This window comes from Nycticebus coucang, chromosome 6, assembly GCF_027406575.1.
Source record: "Nycticebus coucang isolate mNycCou1 chromosome 6, mNycCou1.pri, whole genome shotgun sequence".
Classification (NCBI taxonomy): domain Eukaryota; kingdom Metazoa; phylum Chordata; class Mammalia; order Primates; family Lorisidae; genus Nycticebus; species Nycticebus coucang.
Window position 1 is genome coordinate 112,301,688 of NC_069785.1, and position 19,653 is coordinate 112,321,340.

At 38.5% G+C, this 19,653-nt stretch overlaps 2 protein-coding genes across 8 annotated transcripts in view; one reads left to right on the forward strand and one right to left on the reverse strand.

Moving 5' to 3' along the window:
* Positions 1-198, reverse strand: part of LOC128587660 (protein NPAT) — a 64,064-nt gene extending 63,866 nt beyond the window's left edge. For both annotated transcript variants that reach the window (XM_053594048.1, XM_053594047.1), the window contains exon 1: positions 47-198. In XM_053594048.1, the coding sequence (XP_053450023.1) occupies positions 47-83 (37 nt within the window). In that variant the 5' untranslated portion in view covers positions 84-198. The remainder of the gene's footprint in view (positions 1-46) is intronic.
* A 290-nt stretch (positions 199-488) lies between these two features.
* ATM (ATM serine/threonine kinase) overlaps positions 489-19,653 on the forward strand; it is a 151,964-nt gene continuing 132,799 nt past the window's right edge. For 4 of the 6 annotated variants that reach the window (XR_008380621.1, XM_053593919.1, XM_053593921.1 and 1 more), the window contains exons 1-7: positions 489-588; positions 5,032-5,133; positions 5,213-5,325; positions 6,983-7,128; positions 10,272-10,436; positions 16,789-16,954; positions 17,722-17,960. Coding sequence is in view for 5 of the 6 variants with exons in the window: in XM_053593919.1 (XP_053449894.1) it covers positions 5,062-5,133; positions 5,213-5,325; positions 6,983-7,128; positions 10,272-10,436; positions 16,789-16,954; positions 17,722-17,960 (901 nt within the window). In the remaining variant the exon portion in view is untranslated. Of the gene's footprint in view, positions 589-721; positions 740-5,031; positions 5,134-5,212; positions 5,326-6,982; positions 7,129-10,271; positions 10,437-16,788; positions 16,955-17,721; positions 17,961-19,653 lie in introns of those variants that run through there. The other 2 variants (XM_053593920.1, XM_053593922.1) reach the window with 2 other exon arrangements.

A 19,653-nucleotide genomic window follows, 5' to 3' on the forward strand; every position in this document is an offset into this window, starting at 1 on the left:
ACTGTTTACCCCGATCCACTAAATCTCCCCCCGCGTCCGCACTTACCCAATACCAGCCGGGCTACGTCCGAGGGTAACAACATGATGGAAACCGCACAAGGAACCACAATAAGAAACGAGACTCAGGTAAATGCAAACACAGCGACAGCTCCGGAGCCGCATCTCCCGGTTCCAGTGGCGGCACTGAACCCGCGACAATTTGTCCCGCCTCTTCTCTCTACGCCGGCCAATTGCTTCCGCGGGAGAAAGAAAGGCGCCGAAATGAAACCCGCCTCCGCTTTCCTTGGATGTGTCGTCATTTCCGTCCTCTGCGCCGGAGGGGTGGGGCGAGGAGTGCGAGGAAGGGGGGCCGGAGCCGCAGCCCCAGGGCCCGCAGCAACAGCAAGGTCGCTCCCAATTGGTGGACAGGGCGCAGGCGCGCTTCCTCAGACCAGCTGAGTGTTTTGGGTCCGCTGGTGTTTTGAGATCGGCAGAGCGCGTGATGTTGGGCGCGCATGGGCAGACGGTGCTCCGCCGCGTCCCGGCCTCACTTCCTCCCTAGGCTGAGGGCGGGCGGTCGCGCGGCGTTTGAACCGGAGGCCAGAGGAGGTGCGTGGCTGACTGGGCTCAGGGGCTGTGGCCGCCGGAAGAGGGGTTTGGGCTGCCACCACCCCTGCCGCAGAGACCCCACTTTGGCGTCCGAGTGCAGCGGTAGGGACGCGGAAACAACGCCGTGGACAAATCAGTCGCGTGCGACCGGGTCTGTCCTCGTCCCCAGATGTCCGCACACTCCTCCGGAGCGGCCCTTGACTGCTATCTTCGCTTATCTTTCCCGGCCGCCCGTCCTCTTTCCCCTTTCCTTTCCACTCTCCCAAGTCCGTAGCAGACTTAGCCAGTGACCTCCGTCGGAATCGAACCCTCCCTCCCGCGCGTCACTTTCTCCTGTCCCCTTAGGGTTCAGATTTATCTACGCGACTTGGCTAGTCATCTTTTGATCATTCTCTCCTAATTAGTACTTACAGTCAGCGAGCATTTATTGAGTTTTAAATTACAGCCTCATGTTTAAGAGAACAGGCTCTGGAGTCAGAGTTCGAATTCTGTTCGTCAGCTGGTGGCCTCGCTGTGCTGTATCTTCCTTGTGAAGTGAGATAATCCTTACTTCTGGGGAACACTCAGAAGCATTAGCTGCTGTTTTTTTTACCAGGTACAGGTAAGTAGGAAGACAACTACGATTCTAGGTGATAACGTGATAGGAGAGTACTGTGTTGGTAGAGGAGTGATTGATGGAGGTTCTCCAAAATCTCAGCCTGGAAGTATCAATTCAGTTTGTGGTATGGCCCCACAGTGTCTAAATTGCCCTGGAGGATTAGTAGAAGCCTTCCAGGCAGAAGGAAAAATGCATGTAGAGGTACAACCTGTAGAAGCTTCCTGAAGCTCAAGAGTGAGGTCTGACATTTAAAGAAATATATTTGGGAGTTCTCCCAGCATATTGGGCATTTTCAATGTGTTGAAATCATAGGAATGGCTGAGACCGAAGCCCGCCACAACGTCCGGCTGTTTTGGTGTTATAGTTGTCAATGTTGTTTGGCAGGCCTAGGCCGGGTTTGAACCCACCACCTCTGCTGTATGTGGCCGGCGCCCTACCCACTGAGTTACGGGAGCTGCCGGAGTGAGACTCATTTAGTAGTTATAAAGGAAGGGCATATGTTAATTGCTAAAATTTATTGCACATTTGCTGTGTTTCAGGTACTGCCTTAAATGGGAAGCCTTACAACAACTCTTTGAGGTTTGGAGGGATGAACTAATTTGCTCTAGGTTATACAGCTTGTTAGTCGGTGGACCAGGATTTGAAAGAATGTAATCCAGCTGCAGAGCCCACACTTAAAAAAATTCTTTAAATCCCAAAAACTTGCATCAGAACCCACATTGGTAACTACTAGAAAACAATGGTATGCTAAAGGCAGTTATTTCTATGAATAACTGCTTGGGATGTAAGTTAAGTGTTGTCATATGCTGCAAAGAGATCTACCTGATTGAGTTCTAAAAGGGAACATTGGCTTTGTCAATTAGGAGGTTATTAGGAAATCTGTAGCATTTCATTTGAAGGTTGGGAGTAGAACGTAGGCAGTCTGGATTAAATAAATGGAGTTCATTTTCATCTGGTGACACACTTACTTCAGTATACAATCAAATGAGGAAATGAAAAATGCCCTTTCATTTCCTCCAACATACCACACTCTTCCAATTTAGGACCCTTTTTGCTGCACTAGTCTTCTCCCCTGAAATGTTGGTCCTTTGGTTCTTCTTAAGTTCATTCAGATTTTGACTTTATTATAACCTCCTCTGATATATGTTCCCTGACAGTTTATCAGGAATGATATCCTTTCTGCTGTTATTTTTATTATATTTTTGTTTATTTGAGGCTTATATCAAAGTTGAGAATTATGCACTGATTTGTCACTTGTTTGTCACCCTTTCTTCTAGATTTAAACTCATGAAGATGGGATTTGTGTCTGTTTAGTTCATTATTTTGTCTGGCTCTCCCTGACATACTAACCTGAAACACAATAGGTGTATATTGTTTGCATTTATCAATGATTGAACATCTTCTGTTTGTGTGAATAATATTCAACTGTTTTATTTTCTTCAAAGTAATCTTTAAGAAACTGTAGCAGAAAAAACAAGTTCAGAAAAGTCACAGCTTGAGCTGGGTGTGGTGGCTCACACCTATAATTCTAGCACTCTGGGAGGCTGAGGTGAGTGGATTGCCTAAGCTTACAGCGAGACCTCACCTCTAAAAATAGCTGGGTGTTGTGGCAAGGTGCCTATAGTTCCAGCTACTTGGGAGGCTGAGACAAGAGAGTTGCTGGAGTCCAAGAGTTGGAGTTTGCTGTGAGCTATGATGCCATGGCATTCTATCCAATAAAGTGAGACTCTGTCTCAAAAAAAAAAAAAGTCACAGCTTGAATAAAAAGGTCAAGTTTAGGGCTGCCTCTTCTGGAAGTGCCAAATGTTCAGTAAGCATGTACTTTTTTCACACTACAAAGTGTGTGAAACTTTAGTACAGCTGTTCTCAACCTGTGGGTTGCGACCCACAGGAACTGTATTAGGAAGGTTGAGAACCACTGCTTTAGTATCTTTAGTACATTTAGAAATAAAGGTGTCTACCTACTCTCTTTCTTAGGATATTGCTGAGTTGTTTTCATGGGTTAGATTACCAATTTCATTCTCCTTAATGACTCAGTCAAGAGGGCTTTAAATTGAGATTAAAGGCAAAGTGGAAAGATTCCTAGACAAAACTATAGAAAAATAAAAAAGACAGTCCTTGTTCTCTAGAAGTATACAATCAAATGAAGAAGACTGTCAAGTAAATAACAGTGTGTCATCTATAGCAGAGTAAAGTGGAGGTTGTAATAGTGATAAGGGGGTTCAGAAGATGAACACAAATGGAGAAGAGAATTAGAGCGACCTGCTAATGAGATGGATAGTTTGTCACTAAGTATTCAAAGAGAGGGCAGTAACTTTATAGGAGGCATTCCTTCCTGTGTAGGAAGTTTGGATGTGGTCACTTAGTTCTTCCTAATTTTGAGCTATTGTGAGATTAAATAGGCGCAGAGAAACATACTTGATCTTAGAGAGTAGAATTTAGATGGATGGGAGGACTTTAACTATTTTTTGTCTTGAGATATATGTATCCGTATATAGAATAATACACATATGTACATTTTTTGTTTACAAATATTTTTATTCTAACAAAAATGAAATTACTTTTTTGAAAGTCTTAGATCAGAAATAGTAAAACAGAATGCTATTCTTTTTAGATTTTTTTTTTCCATGTGGGCAATGTGGCCTTTATTTACTTAGGTAGGAGTGGGCTGAGTCCAAAAAAGAAGTCAGCCTAGATTTTTTTAAAGGCTATCAAAAAGGGTTTGATTATATCAGAAAATCTGAAGGGAGCAGAGCTACTTCAATGCAATCAAGGTATAGTAAAATATATCTGACCTTTGACATTTGCAAGGTATATCACTATAGCATAAAATTTCCTTTCTGTGTATTTTTATTTTTATTTTTTTGAGACAGTCTCACTATGTCACCCTTGGTAGAGTGCTGTGGTGTCACAGCTCACAGCAATCTCAAACTCTTGAGCTTAAGTGATTCTTTTGCCTCAGCCTCCCGAGTAGCTGGGACTATAGGCGCCCACCACAATGCCCGGCTATTATTATTTTTTTTTTTTATTGGTTGCATTTGTTATTGTTTAGCAGGCCCAGGCCAGGCTTGAACCTGCCACCTTCGGTGTAGGTGGCTGGCGTCCTGCTCACTGAGCTACGGGCGCTGAGCCATTGCGTGTGTTTTTAAAGAAGTTAGACTCTCTCACTTTCTTGCCTAGGTTGAAGTGTAGTTGTGATGTGTTTGTAGCTCACAGCAGTTTTGAGCTGGGCCCAAGAACCTCTTACCTCAACCTCCCAGGTAGTTGGTATTACAGGCATGGGCTACCATGGCTGGCTTAATTTCCTTTTAAAACAGGAATATAATTTTCCTCCTACTATTATGTATTAAATGAGAACCTTAATTCCAGTTGAAATGAAAGTGCTAGGCAAGGCTTACTAGTTCTGATAACCTACTTTGTCTCATCAGTTGAGAAGGATGATTTAAGCTTTTGGCTGAACAAAATAACAAGTCACTGCATGTAAGCAAGGGTCCTTTTAAATAGTTTACTGTCAATGTTAAATCCTTAAGTACTCTTTTCCTTATTCTTGCCTAGCTATTTTCCATTTATCTTTCATGTTTCAATTTAAATGTCATGTTTCTTAGGTCTCAAAGCAATAAAGTAAATTATACTTTTCTTATTTTTATTCTGCTACTGTAAGCAAAGCATACATTTTTGTTTTAAAGCATTGTTTTGATGTATTTTTTAGAAAATATCATTAAAAATATGGAAATGTTAAGAAAAATCATGTGCCTTTGATCACAGTGTGCCTCTGGCTGTGTATTTAGATCTAACTATGTGTTAATATCATAGTCTAAAATAATGTTTGGTATATATTCCTATAGGTAATGGTTTATGTCCTGGAGTTCTAAACCATGAGTCTGGCACTTAATGATCTGCTTATTTGCTGCCGTCATCTAGAACATGAGAGAGCTACAGAACGAAAGGTAGTAAATTAATTTTAATCTTTGCTAAAATCAAGTGTGTGATTGTTAACCCATTATTGTATTCATTTTTCATTTTCAGAAAGAAATTGAGAAATTTAAGCACCTGATTCGAGATCCTGAAACAGTTAAACATTTAGATCGGCATTCAGATTCCAAACAAGGAAAATACTTAAATTGGGATGCTGTTTTTCGGTATTCTACTTCAAATTTATTTTTATTATCTTTATTTTTCTCTTTTATTTTTATTTCTGTTGTGATATTTTTGTAAATCTTATTTATCTTTGTTCCCTGTATAACATTATGCCTTGCATATGAAGTTGGCACTTAATATTTATTTGAAACATAGTGTTTGAAGGGTATTTATTCAGAGTTTAAGATTTATTCAATAAAATGTCTTAGGCTAGGCATGGTTACATGGCTCATGCCTGTAATCCTAGCACTCTGGGAGGCTAAGGTAGGTGGATCACTTGAGCTCCCGAGTTTGAGACCAGCCTGAGCAAGAGTGAGAAAAATAGCTGGGGGTTGTGGTGGTACCTGTGGTCTCAGCTACTTGGGAGGCTGAGGCAAGAGGATTGCTTGAGCCCTAGAGTTTGGGGTTGCTGTGAGCTGTGATGCCTCTGCACTCTACTGGGGGTAACAAAGTGAGTCTCCATCTCAAAAAAAAAAAAAAAAGAATATCTTAGACACATTTCAGTCAAGATTGAGCAAGATTGAGAATATATTAAACTTTGTTTCAAATTAGAGAAAATACTAAGTTATAATCAAGGTTCAGTTATTATTTTGACACGCTTCGGTATTGCCCTGATTGTAAGTAACTTCTGTATATTAAATTGCAATCAAACAAGTAAAAGAAAGATGAGAATATGTGCATATGAATTTGGTTACAAAACAAAAAAACCTCAAGCCACGAAAAGACAATTGATATTAGACTGGTGTGGCAAACAGGGTTGATGCATTTTTTACATTGAGACACAATTTTCAGCTATCAAGTCTGTTTATAACTAGAAATAAATTGTAAAGCTTAGGAAAGATGAATAAAATATTTTATATTTTTGTAGAGTACTCAGAGTACTAAATAAACTTGGAACAACTTTTGTAGTTAAGAGGAGGTATGAGTGTTTAGTTGTTGAATGTTCAGAGCAGATAATCTGTTTCATTTTTTAGCTCCTATTTGGTACTAAATTGTTACAGATTTGAATGCATAAAACATAAAAACTGCATGCTTCTTCTGGTTACTTAGTTTATTTTAGATATCACAAGTTAGAGTTATTACCTGAAAATGAGTACTTATTTATTTACTTTGAGTTGCTATTTCAATGAATACTATTTTGTATAAGCCAATCAGATAGGTCAAATATATGTGCAAAGACTCCTGAGTAGTCCTGAATACTAGCAGGTAGATTTCATTTAAAGACTAGAAACAGTATCAACTGTGTAGGTAAGAGGTAGGTAATATATGGGATGTCTATAAAGTTTGTGTACAATTTAAAATACTTGTAACTTTGTAAGTACACATGAAATTTATGAACACCCAACAGAGTTTAAAGAGGATTGAGAGCCCTTACTTGCATTGTTAGCTTTAAATGATAAAATGAGGAAGCAGGCATTAAAGCAGTAGAAAATCAGGGAAGACTAAGAGCTTTGCAGACCAGATTTTAAGTTTGTGTTGTAGGAGTTACGCCTTGAAAGGGACATGTAATTGTTTTGTTTAATTGTTTCATTTAGCCAATAATCAGAACAATGTGGCTTTAAAAGATGTTCTTTGTGATGATATGAAGGACTTTTTGAAATTATTATAACAATTTAAGCATTTAATGAGTTTCTGAAATTGCATTTTGTTGCCTTAAAGATTTTTACAGAAATATATTCAGAAAGAAACAGGGTGTTCGAGAACAGCAAAACCAAATGTATCAGCTTCGACACAAGCCTCCAGGCAGAAAAAGATGCAAGAAATCAGTAGTTTGGTCAAATACTTCATCAAATGTGCAAATAAAAGTAGGTGATATTTTCTGTTACATATAAGTGGCATAAGTCAGTTACTGTTGCATAAGTTGAGTGCTGGCTCGGTGCCTGTAGCTCAAGTGGCTAGGGCACCAGCCACATACACCAGAGCTGGCAGGTTTGAATCTAGCCCGGGTCTGCCAAAACAACAATGACAACTACGACCAAAAAAAATAGCTGGGCGTTGTGGTGGGCGCCTATAGTCCCAGCTACCTGGGAGGCTGAGGCAAGAGAATCGTTTTTTGATTTTTTTTTTTTTTTTTTCAGTTTTTGGCCGGGGCTGGGTTTGAACCTGCCACCTCTGGCATATGAGGCTGATGCCCTACTCCTTTGAGCCACAGGCGCCACCCAAGAGAATCGTTTTTTTGAAAAAAAAAAAAAAAAAAGGTTGAGTGCTAACACTACTTTCTGGTACATGTAACAATTTTAATACCAGAAGTTTAAATATTTGGAGGAATGAAGGAATTAAAAATTACTATTTACCCAGCCTTGCATTCCCTCTATACATCCTTAGCACTTAAGTAGAAGTGGTCTTACTGATCAAACATAACCTGTGAGGCTCTTTTTTCTATTTTGGCACAGCATTAAGAGTATTAAAAACTTGTCTTCTTTTGTTATTGCTTCTTCTGAGATGATATAAAAAAATCCTAATCATTTTTTTTTTCTGAGATAGAGTTTCAGTATGTTGCCCTCGGTAAAGTGCCGTGGCATCACAGCTCACAGCAACCTCAAGCTCTTGGGCTCAAGCAATTTTCTTGTCTCAGCCTCCCAAGTAGCTGGACTGCAGGTACCTGCTGGCTATTTATGTTTTGTAGTTGTCGTTGTTTAGCAAGCCCCGGCCAGGTTTGAACCCGCCAGCCCTGCTGATGCCCTAACCACTGAGCTATGGGCGCTGAGTCCAAATATCTCCCATACAGTTGATAGTTTTGACCTAAATGCAGGATCCTAATAAGGTTTTGTAAGGAAATGGGCTTTACAGTATTGAAAAGCTAGAAGCAGAAATATTTGTTTAGGGACTTCTGGGCTCAGACTTGTATACTCTTCGCAGATAAGAATGTGGGTTTGTGATACCAACTTAAGAATCAGTAAAGCCCAAATGTTGGTAAACATTTAGCAGAAGCACATAGGTTATTAGTAAATAATATTTTAGAATGGTGTTAAAGAATAATGTTTAGCAGATTTTCCACCTCTGAGATGCCAGTTTTTATGGATAATTACAAGCCCTTGTCAGACACACTAGCAGAAACAGAGGAAAGCTACACTGAAATATTTTATGCCTGCTTTTGCTCTGTGTGGTAGCCTATATCCAATAAAATATTGTACTGTTGGCTAGTGACATTGAGATTTTTATATGTACTTGATGAGTGAATGAGAGAAATATATCGTGCCTTTTTTGTAGCTCACCAGAAAAGTTTGGAACTTATATAGTGATTTTGCCTTGCAGTGAAAAAAACCTTTCAATTGCAAAATTAACAGTAGAGATTACATTTGAAATTGTATCAATAGTTGGTTTACAAGAACAAATGGATGAAATTATCAGTGAAACAACCCCCATCTCTAATAAAAATTTCTGAATTTTTTAGAAAGAAAAAAACATAAATCTTGAAACTTCTCAAATTTGGCGTATATTGGCATAAAGGACATAGGAAAATATGTATTAATGTATTAATGTATTAATGTATTAATTTAGTTACTCAACATTTTTCATTGAACATTTCCTATTAGGCAGTCACTGGGATTTCTTTGAGGATATAGAGATTAACTAATTCCTTTCCTTAAGGATCCAATAATCCACGGGACATTATAGATAAGGCAATGTTATGAGGACTATAAGAGAGAGATGGTCAGGGTGTTATAAAAGAGGATTATATGGTTGTATATTTCATTACTGACTGAGCCCTAAAATTATGAAATAAGCTATCAGTCAAAAATATTTTGCAGTTATATCAGTGTGTATTTATTTATCATAGTCTGATACTTCTGAGTATGATAACTAGTGTCATAAAATCCCAATCTGTGGTATGTTCTGATTTACATAATGAGTTTTGCTCTGCTCATAGCTCATTAACAATAAATGTTACCTTCAATTTGAAGGTTAAGTCAGTACTGAAATGTGAGACATTTCAGCTGTGATAGCAGTATCATTTACTGAAAATAATGACTTAATTTTAAATGTAATTTTGCTGCCTTTAAAATATGTATGTATCAGATGAGCTCGGGCGTGTAAAATATGTATGTATCAATGTGGGATTTTCAGACTTTCAAATAAATAATATACTTTTAAAATTATAATCTTACCTATTTTATGTAATACGTTCTATTACAGGTCTTAGAAGGAATTTTGCTTTTCAGGATAAATATTCTATAATCTTGTGTTACTCTAATTCTTCATAAAGAGTGCCAAGAAACTTTGGATTCTTTTTTTTTTGTAGAGACAGAGTCTTACTTTATGGCCCTTGGTAGAGTGCCGTGGCCTCAGACAACTCACAGCAACCTCCAACTCCTGGGCTTAAGTGATTCTCTTGCCTCAGCCTCCTGAGTAGCTTAGCTGGGACTACAGGCGCCCGCCACAACGCCCGGCTATATTTTGGTTGCAGTTTGGCTGGGGCCGAGTTTGAACCCGCCACCCTCGGTATATGGGGCTGGCGCCTTACCGACTGAGCCATAGGCGCCGCCCATCTTTGGATTCTTTTTTGGTCTAATGCTGGAGATTGTGTATTCTTAAGGGTATGATTGGTTTTTAAAGAATGATTTTTTTTTTTTGCTGTATATATCTATAGAGGTTGGCAAACTTTTTCTTTAAAGAGGCCAGATAGTAAATGCTTTTGTGTTCATGGGTCAAACAGTTGTCTATGTCTCAGTTACGCAACTCTGCTGTTGTAGCAAAAAGGCAGCCTTAGACAAGAAATAGATGAATGGACATGACCGAGTTTCAATAAAACTTTAAAAAAAATAGGCAACTGGCTGAATTTTGTTTTGGGGTCTTAGTCTGCCAATCCCAGCTATTTGAGAAGAAGGTTAGTTAATAGTTAATTCCCCTATGGAATAAATTAAATAGTTGTTACTCCAATTGTCCTTAATTTACTTTTGTTACAAATATATGTACTCATTTGTTTATTTTGTTTGTTTCTAAATAGGAGCACCTAGGCTAAAATGTCAAGAACTCTTGAATTATATTATGGATACAGTGAAAGATTCATCTAATGGTGCCATTTATGGAGCTGATTATAGCAACATTCTGCTCAAAGACATTCTTTCTGTGAGAAAATACTGGTGTGAAATATCTCAACAACAGTGGCTAGGTAAGTATTGAAAGTGCTTTGAATTTTTTCTTGTGAAGTAAAATTTCACCAAAAACCACTCTGCCTGTGTCTTTCATATGATAGTACTTTAGTTAAATTGTATGGTTATAGAATTTGATGTTTAATTTTCATTTATTACTTACATACTTCCTAAATTAAGTCACTAATAGTATATTAGGTGCCTGCATTGGAACTGAAATTTCAGAGTTGAAACATGCCATTCCTGTTCTCGAGTTGACAGTGGTAGAAAAAAAACTAAGTACACCAGGAATTACAACAGAATATGACATAGATATGTTTGGGAATAGTAGATACATGGGACGATAACACCTAAACTTAGCCATGATTAAAATTGAAAGGAGGAAATCAAGAAAAAGTATCAAGAAAGTGAAAGCTTTGCTTGGCCCCTGTAGTACAGTGGTTACGGCGCCAGCCACGTACACCGAAGTTGGCGGGTTCAACCCAGCCCAGGCCAGCTAACCAACAATGACAACTGAAACAAAAAATAGCCGGGTGTTGTGGCAGGTGCCTGTAGTCCCAGCTACTTGGGAGGATGAGGCAAGAGAATTGCTTAAGCCCAAGAGTTTGAGGTTGCTGTGAGCTGTGAAGCCACGACACTCTGCCAAGAGTGACATAGTGAGAATTTGTCTCCAAGAAAAAAGTGAAAGCTAAAGAGTTTCAGGTATGAAGGGATATGGTTAACATTTTTAGTGTTGTAGAAAGGATAATGGATATTAGTGTTAGATTGAGCAATTAGTGGATTACTGGTAAGGAAATCAAATACATTAGAAGAGAATATAGTAGAGCAGAATACACAAGACCTGGTGACTCACTAGATACGAAAAATGGGTGCCAGGGAGGAATCTGTAGTTGTTGCCACTTTGTAGCTAAGAGGTATTGAGAGACCACAAAGGAAGGAAATTATGGTAAGGGACTGAAATATTTCAGTTTATAGATTTCAATGGTGGAGCAATTATAGGTCTGGGAATGGGTTGATGAGGGATTTTGCATAAGCCTGGTGACTTTCAGCCAGATTTCAGAGTCTTGTATAAAACGTATCAGCTCTAAAAATTAAATTTTTCTTCATTGAAAAGGGTTTAGGGTAAATTCTACTAACTAAATTAGGAGACATTTATATATAGTATATTTTCTTTCCAATTTATTATTTCAGAATGAGATACATACGTGAAGCACAAACTAGCGCTCTCACTCACTCCTACATTACACTCTACTGTTCCTGCATTAGTAACAGTCTTCTCAGCTGTTGCACTGATTTCTTGGGAGTAGTTTGGAGCCTTTGATGTTGCTCTGGACACCAGGCAGGCAGTGTCTGAAACAGGGCTTTCATTGAGCCTAGCGACAACCTTTGGTGAATAGGCCAACAATAGTTAGGATACTCAGCCAGATCTTTCTCCAGTATGACTAGTCATATTTAGGATATTTGGGCGTTTTAGATTATCACTTACATGGCTATCACTGAAACCAAAGGCACTCCTCCTAGTTTCCTTACTATGATTCTGTCATTTAGCATGTTCTTAGAAAGTCTTTTTATTTATTTATTTATTTATTTGAGACAGAGCCTCAAGCTGTTGCCCTAGGTAGAATGCTATAGTATCACAGCTCACAGCAACCTCTAATTCCTAGGCTCAAGCGAGACTACTGCCTCCACCTCCCAAGCAGCTGGGAGTACAGGTGCCCGCCACAAGGCCCAGCTATTTTTTTTGGTTTGCAGCCATCATTGTTGATTTGGCAGGCCCAGGCTGGATTTGAACCTGCCAGCTCAGGTGTATGTGGCTGGTGCCTTAGCCGCTTGAGCCACAGGCGCTGAGCCCAGTCTTTGTTTTTAAACAAACTACTATTACTTCTCATCACTCTTTTGTCAAAATACTTTTACTTAGCTCCCTTCTCTGAAACTTGCTCAGATGAGGACTCTATTCAAGAAGTAAAGTCTACACTCAAAAGTATATATTTGGTAAAGATGGTGAGTGAAGCCATAGTTATGGATAAGCTTGTATAGGTGGAGAGTTTATGAGCTGAGACGATAGCTTAAGACTGAGTCAGCATTTCCATGTAAATTTTGGAACCAGCTTATTGATTTCTACAGAAAAAGTCATGCTGGAATTTTGATAGGAATTGCAGTGAATCTGTTGGATAATTTGAGAAGACTGGACACCTTAACAACAATCTATGAACATGATACATCTCTCCATTTATGTCTGTTTTGATTCATTAGTGTTTTGAAATTGTCAGCATACAGTTTTCTTGTTGTAAATTGATAATTTATAATTATATAATCATGGTGATTTTGTATATATGATTTTGTATAATCATACTTGATTTGTTTTTTTAACGAGACAGAGTCTCACTATGGTCGCCCTCGGTAGATTGCCATAGCGTCACAGCTTACAGCAGCCTCAAACTCTTGGACTTAAGCGATTCTCTTGCCTCAGCCTCCCAAGTAGCTGAGACTACAGGTGCCCACCACAATGCTTGGCTATTTTTTGATTTTAGTTCTCGTTGTTGTTTGGCAGGCCCCACCAGCTCTCTGGTGTGTGGCTTGTGCTCTAGCCCCTAAGCTACAGGTGCTGAGCCATATACTTGATTTTTTGTATTGACCTTGTATCCTGGGACCTTGTTAAAATCACTTATTAAATCTAGGAGCTTTTTTGTAGATTCTTTAGGATTTTCTATGTAGACAGTCATGTTGTCTGTAAGTAGTATATTTTTTCTTTCTTTCTTGGCTTTTGTTTTTTTTTGTGTGTGTGTGCCTTAATATATTGGTTAGGGCCTCTAGTATGAATTTTATTTTATTTTTAATATGGAGACTCATTCTGTTGCCTTGGTGTCATTGTAGTTCATAGCAACTTTAAACTCTTGGACTCAAGCAGTTCTCCTGCCTCTGCCTCCTGAGTAGCTGGACAACAGACGCCTACCACAACACTTGGCTGATTTTTTCTGCTTTTAGTAATGACAGGGTCTCGCTCTTGTTCAGTCTGCTTTTGAGTTCCTGAGCTCAAACAATCCTCCTGCTTCATCCTCCCACAATGCTAGGATTATAGTTGTTTTATTGTGGTGAAATACGCATACTGTAAAATTTACCATTTTAACTACTTTTAAAAGTTCAGTTGCTTTAAGTACTTTTACATTGTTGTGTAAACATCTGCACCATCCATCTGTAGAACTTTTTTTCCCTGTATCTACTAAATAATAACTCCCTATTTTTCCCTCCTCAAAGGTCCTGGCAACTACCAGTTTACTTTCTCTCTGTGAATTTGACTATTCTAGGTACCTTATTGTTATGTACTGACATACATACCATTACGTATGTATTTGAGACTCCCCCAAAATCCGTATGTTGAAATCTGATTCCTGTTTTGGTTGTATTTGGAAGTATATAGTGTGGCATTTAGGTAATCAAGTCATGAGGGCTGATGTCTCATGAATGGGATTAATGCTCTTATATGAAGAGTTTAGAGAGCTAATTAGCTCTTTTTGCCATGTGAGAATACAGCTAGAAGTCAGCAGACTGCAGCCCTTAGAGGGCCTCACCAGAAACTCACTTTGTTGGCACCCTGATCTGACTGACCCTTTCAGCTTCCAGAATTGTGAGAAATACAATTCTGTCATTTATAAGCTTCTAAGCCACCTAATGTTATAGCAGCTTGCACAAAGAGACTCATAAATGGAATCAATATTTGTTGTTTGGCAAATGACTTATTACGCTTATCAGAAGGGCGGTGCCTGTGGCTCAGTCGGTAAGGCGCCGGCCCCGTATACCGAGGGTGACAGGTTCAAACCCAGCCCTGGCCAAACTACAACCAAAAAATAGCTGGGTGTTGTGGCGGGCGCCTGTAGTCCTAGCTACTCGGGAGGCTGAGGCAAGAGAATCGCTTAAGTCCAGGAGTTGGAGGTTGCTGTGAGCTGTGTGAGGCCACGGCCCTCTACTGAGGGCCATAAAGTGAAACTCTGTCTCTACAAAAAAAAAAAAAAGAAAAGAGGAAAGGTCTCAAATCAATAATGTAAGCTTTTATCTTAAGAAACTAGGGGAAAAAACCCCCAAGAAATAGGAAAACCCCAAAATGTCCAAATAAGCAGAAGAGTAGAAATCAATGAAATTGAAAACAAAAATAGTGGAGAAAAATCCGTGACACAAAAAGTTTGTTCTTTGAAAACATCAGTAAAATTGATAACCTTTAGCAAGAGAGACTACAATTAAAAGATGGCCTGGTGGCGTGATGAGCACCATGGGCCTAGCTTTTCTGAAGAGGCTGAAGTGGGACGATGTAGCCTCATTCATCTCTAAAGTGAAAATTACTGATAATAGAAACAAAATGGGATACAGTTGGCCAGCCCTGTTGGTATTGAAAGATTAATAAGGAGCCACTAGGAACAACTCTGCACATTAACCTCATTTAAATGGATAAATTTCTCAAAACCGTGTGCTACCAAATCTTAGCCAATCTGAAATAGATAATTTAAATTAGGGGTCCTCAAACTTTTTAAACAGGGGGCCAATTCACTGTCCCTCAGACTGTTGGAGGGCCGGACTATAGTTAAAAAAAAAAAAAAAAAAAAACTATGAGCAAATTCCTATGCACACTGCACATATCTTATTTTGAAGTAAAAAAATGGGAACAAGTACAATCACACTGCCTCATGTGGCCCATGGGCCATAGTTTGAGGACCTCTGATATAATGTTTAACTGTTAAATTGAATCCATAATTCAATGCCTTTGACAGACAAATTGGGAACAAGGTAAAAATGTCTACTCGTAACCAGTCCTTTTCAACATTGTTCTGGAGGTTCTAGCCAGCGCATTTAGGCAAGAAAAAGAAAACGTGTTGACTGGGAGGAAGAAATAAACTATCCCTTTTTGCATATAACATGTTTGTCTATGTCTAAAGTCCCAAGGAATCTACATTTAATTTTACTTGAGTTTTTATTTTCTCAACTCCAGGAACTACTTTTTCATACCATATTGTTTTACAGTCTGCATTTTGAGCTTTTTGGTTTTTGAATTCATAGAAGAAATGAATTCTAGGAGAATACACTGCAGCCTTTTCGAAGAACCTTGACTCTATTTTTGGAGACTTTTGTTGAATCTATTAACCAGCCTTTTACTATCTGTGAGGGTAAAATTCGGATCATTTTAGCTCAACTGTATTCTGTGTTTAATCAGAGACAATTATCTGCATTATTGACTTTTTCTATTTCACTCAGTCTACCAGTGAAGAGGAAATAAGTCCTCTCCTGTTTTCTTCAAGTTTGTGTATATAAACCCAGATACTTTTATGATTGTCCATTCCATGCAGTGAAAACATCTTGGGGTTCGCTGGCATAGACTTCTACTAATAATATCAAATAGTATGATAGAAAACATTTAAAAACTTATTTTCCTTAGTATGTAAAGTTTGGGGTATATTTATATTCCTTGTATTTAAAGTCTTTGATTTTAAGCTATTTAATCCATTTTTGCAGACTCATGTGACATTTACAGTTGAAAAGGAAGATGCCCATAGGTGTTATTCTTACCCACTTTACTAACTGAAGACTCTGTCTCTTATTGGGAAGACAACCATGCATTAGCAACTTTCCTTTTCATTGTATAGGGTGATGAGTCTCATTGCATTTTGTATTTCTGCGCATACTGCAAACAGAAACACTACTTTTATTTTTCAGATTAGTTTTTCAAGGATGTTTGTATAGTGAACACTCTTACAAGACAAAGCTGATAGCTTCCTCCAGAACAAAAGGTTTACTTGCCATCCATTCATTATAAAAAGCTTGGGGTTTCTCTGTTGCAACATAGCCCACTGTTTAGACCATGTCAAGTATCCTCTTTTATGTTGCCCTTGAGATTGGGGAACTGATGCAAAAATGAAGGTAGTCTGGCTATTGTCATTGCTGTGGGATACAAACTATTCTTTTTTTTCTGATCAAGAATCTCAGTCTTATGTCAGCATCTGTCCAACTGTAATGATCATGAGTAGAGTAAAATTTCTTACCCTTTATAGTTTCCAACACATTTTATGTGCCTTATTAATCAAACATCATTAATAAACCAAAAACCGTTGAGTGTGCACTTTCTCAAGTGCTTTTGTAGGGTTAGGTGAAGGTACTTAGGCTTAGAGATGTTAATCTGGTGCTTTTGCTCTTTATTGCCTGTAGTTCTTATACTAAAGACATTTTATATAAAAGTAAATGTTGATGGAGTTCTTCTATTGTGTTAAATATAAGTTTGTGTAATGTATAGGATTGTGGAATAGTTAAGTTGCATTATGATATTTAGTTTCATTTGCTTTTTTTAAATAAAAAATCCTAATGGTTTGTTTTTTGTTTGTTTTTTTTAAGAATTATTCTCTGTATACTTCAAGCTGTATCTCAAACCTTCACAAGATGTTTATAGAGTTTTAGTGGCTAGAATAATTCATACTGTGACCAAAGGATGTTGTTCCCAAACTGATGCATTAAATTCCAAATTTTTGGAGTTTTTCCCCAAGGCTATTCAGTACGCAAGGTAATACATTCCTTTTTTATTTTGTTTATGTACTGAAATTCATTTGCTCCTCTTTCAAGACCATGTTTTAGGTTTAATAACCAAAAAATAATACCTTTTAAAATAAGCATTGGCTCATGATAATAAAACTAGTGGGTCCTGCAGAGACAGTCCAGTACAAACTCCCTGAATGTCCAGTGCACAGAATACTAGGTGGTGCTCTTCAATGGATTCATCCAGCTTTTCTTTTTTTTTTTATTGTTGGGGATTCATTGAGGGTACAATAAGCCAGGTTACACTGATTGCAATTGTTAGGTAAAGTCCCTCTTGCAATCATGTCTTGCCCCCCATCCAGCTTTTCTAATGACAAAGAACATTTAATGTTCTCTGAGTAGTTTCATTTTCCCCATTTTGAAGATAAACGTATAATGAGAATAAAATAAAATATGAATATATTCTGGAGGTATTAGTATTGTATGTTTGTGTAGTATTACCTAATTTATAATGTGAAACATTTTAAAGTAGTAAATACCAACTTTTGTTTATTTTTAGACACTGTCTCAGTAGTAGGCAGAGGTAAGAACAGGAGTAGTCTCTTAGCACAAAATAAGAACTAATTTTTTGTTTCTATGTACTGCTATGATTTTTTATGACTACTTTTGAAATTAAGGCTATTGTTTAAAAATTAGGGTTTTTTTCCCCTTCTGCATGCAACTTCATAAGTGTCTTTAATTTGTGCAGTGTTCCCTCTGTTACGCCAACTTGAGTTTATTTGTTTTCTGTCACAGACAAGAAAAGAGCTCTGCAGGTCTAAATCATATCTTAGCAGCACTTATTATCTTCCTCAAGACTTTGGCTGTCAACTTTCGAATTCAAGTGTGTGAATTAGGAGATGAAATTCTTCCTAACTTGCTTTATATTTGGTCTCAACATAGACTTAATGATTCCTTAAAAGAAGTAATAATTGAATTATTTCAACTGCAAATTTATATCCATCATCCAAAAGGAGCCAAAACACAAGAAATAGGTATAAAGGAAGTATTTATAATTTTAAATTTGCTTCTTTATTAAAACATAGATGGGTAAGAATAAAATCAATATTCTATGGAAGGGTATTACCTTCCTTTGTATTTCTCTTCTTGATAATGTCATTAGTCATGAGAATGTTTTCCATATAATTTTTAGAATTTGAAGCAGTAGTAGCAAATTCTATCATGCCTTTCTGTTTGTTCAATACAAAGTGAGGTGTTATGGGGCATGCAAACAAATGTGGGATACTTTTCTCTTTAGGAGATGATTGTGCCTCAGTACTTATGTACTGAGTGGTCTGACACGGATTATAGGGCAAAAGAATTTAAAGTGGGAATTTTTTAATCCACATATTGCATTTATTAGAAATAAAATGGATAAACTAAACTGAAAACAGATTCAGTTCTCAAGAAAGATATATGCATAATAACTTCATAGGAATGGGAGGTGGGAAGGAGAAATTGTTGCCTTAAACCTTCAGGCCCCTGATTTCTGGGAAAACCAGAAATGTTAATTACCTGAGTTCCTTGATCCCTTTATACTTGTCTTTCACCAAGAGAGTATTGCTGGGATGATGATGTTCTTTTTTTTTTTTTTTTGTAGAGACAGAGTCGCACTGTACCGCCCTCGGTAGAGTGCCGTGGCTTCACACGGCTCACAGCAACCTCTAACTCTTGGGCTTATGCAATTCTCTTGCCTCAGCCTCCCAGGCAGCTGGGACTACAGGCGCCCGCCACAACGCCCGGCTATTTTTTTGTTGCAGTTTGGCCGGGGCTGGGTTTGAACCCACCACCCTCGGTATATGGGGCCGGCGCCCTACTCACTGAGCCACAGGCGCCGCCCGATGATGATGTTCTTATCAGTAGGTAAAAACTTTATTGGGTGGAGCTAGAAATGAAGGAACTTCCCCCAGGCTCAGACTGTGGATTGACTTTGGTCTTCTGGTAGCCTTTGGACCAGTTCATCATAATGACCATATTAAGGTAGCACACCAGTAAAAGCTGCTAAAATGAAGGAAAACTGTTGTAGCCACTTTTTTATATTTTTAATTTTTTAAAGTTTTTTTTATAGATAAGGGGGTCTTGCTGTGTTTCATGGACTGGGCTTGAATTCCTACCCTCTTGCCTGGCCTTCCACAATGCTGGGTTTACAGGCATGAGCCACCACACCCAGCCAGTAGCCACTTTTATTTTTTTTGATTTTTTTTTTTTGTTTGTTTGTTTTTTTTCAGTAGCCACTTTTTTTTTTTTTTTGTAGAGACAGAGTCTCACTTTATGGCCCTCTGTAGAGTGCCGTGGCCTCACACAGCTCACAGCAACCTCCAACTCCTGGGCTTAAGCGATTCTCCTGCCTCAGCCTCCCGAGTAGCTGGGACTATAGGCGCCCGCCACAACGCCCGGCTATTTTTTGGTTGCAGTTTGGCCGGGGCTGGGTTTGAACCCGCCACCCTCGGTATATGGGGCCGGCACCTTACTGACTGAGCCACAGGCACCGCCCTCAGTAGCCACTTTTTATGGAGAGTAGCTATGTATGCTTCATGGACTCTTCTGCTGTGTGTGTTGAGATACATGTGTAGCCCATGAAACCACCATAAGTCAAAGAATGATTGCTTTTCACAGGTTTTTTTTCTATCTTTCACCTAGTTCCTCTCACTAATATAAAGATCAGGCTTATTAGCAGGTGTTATGGGA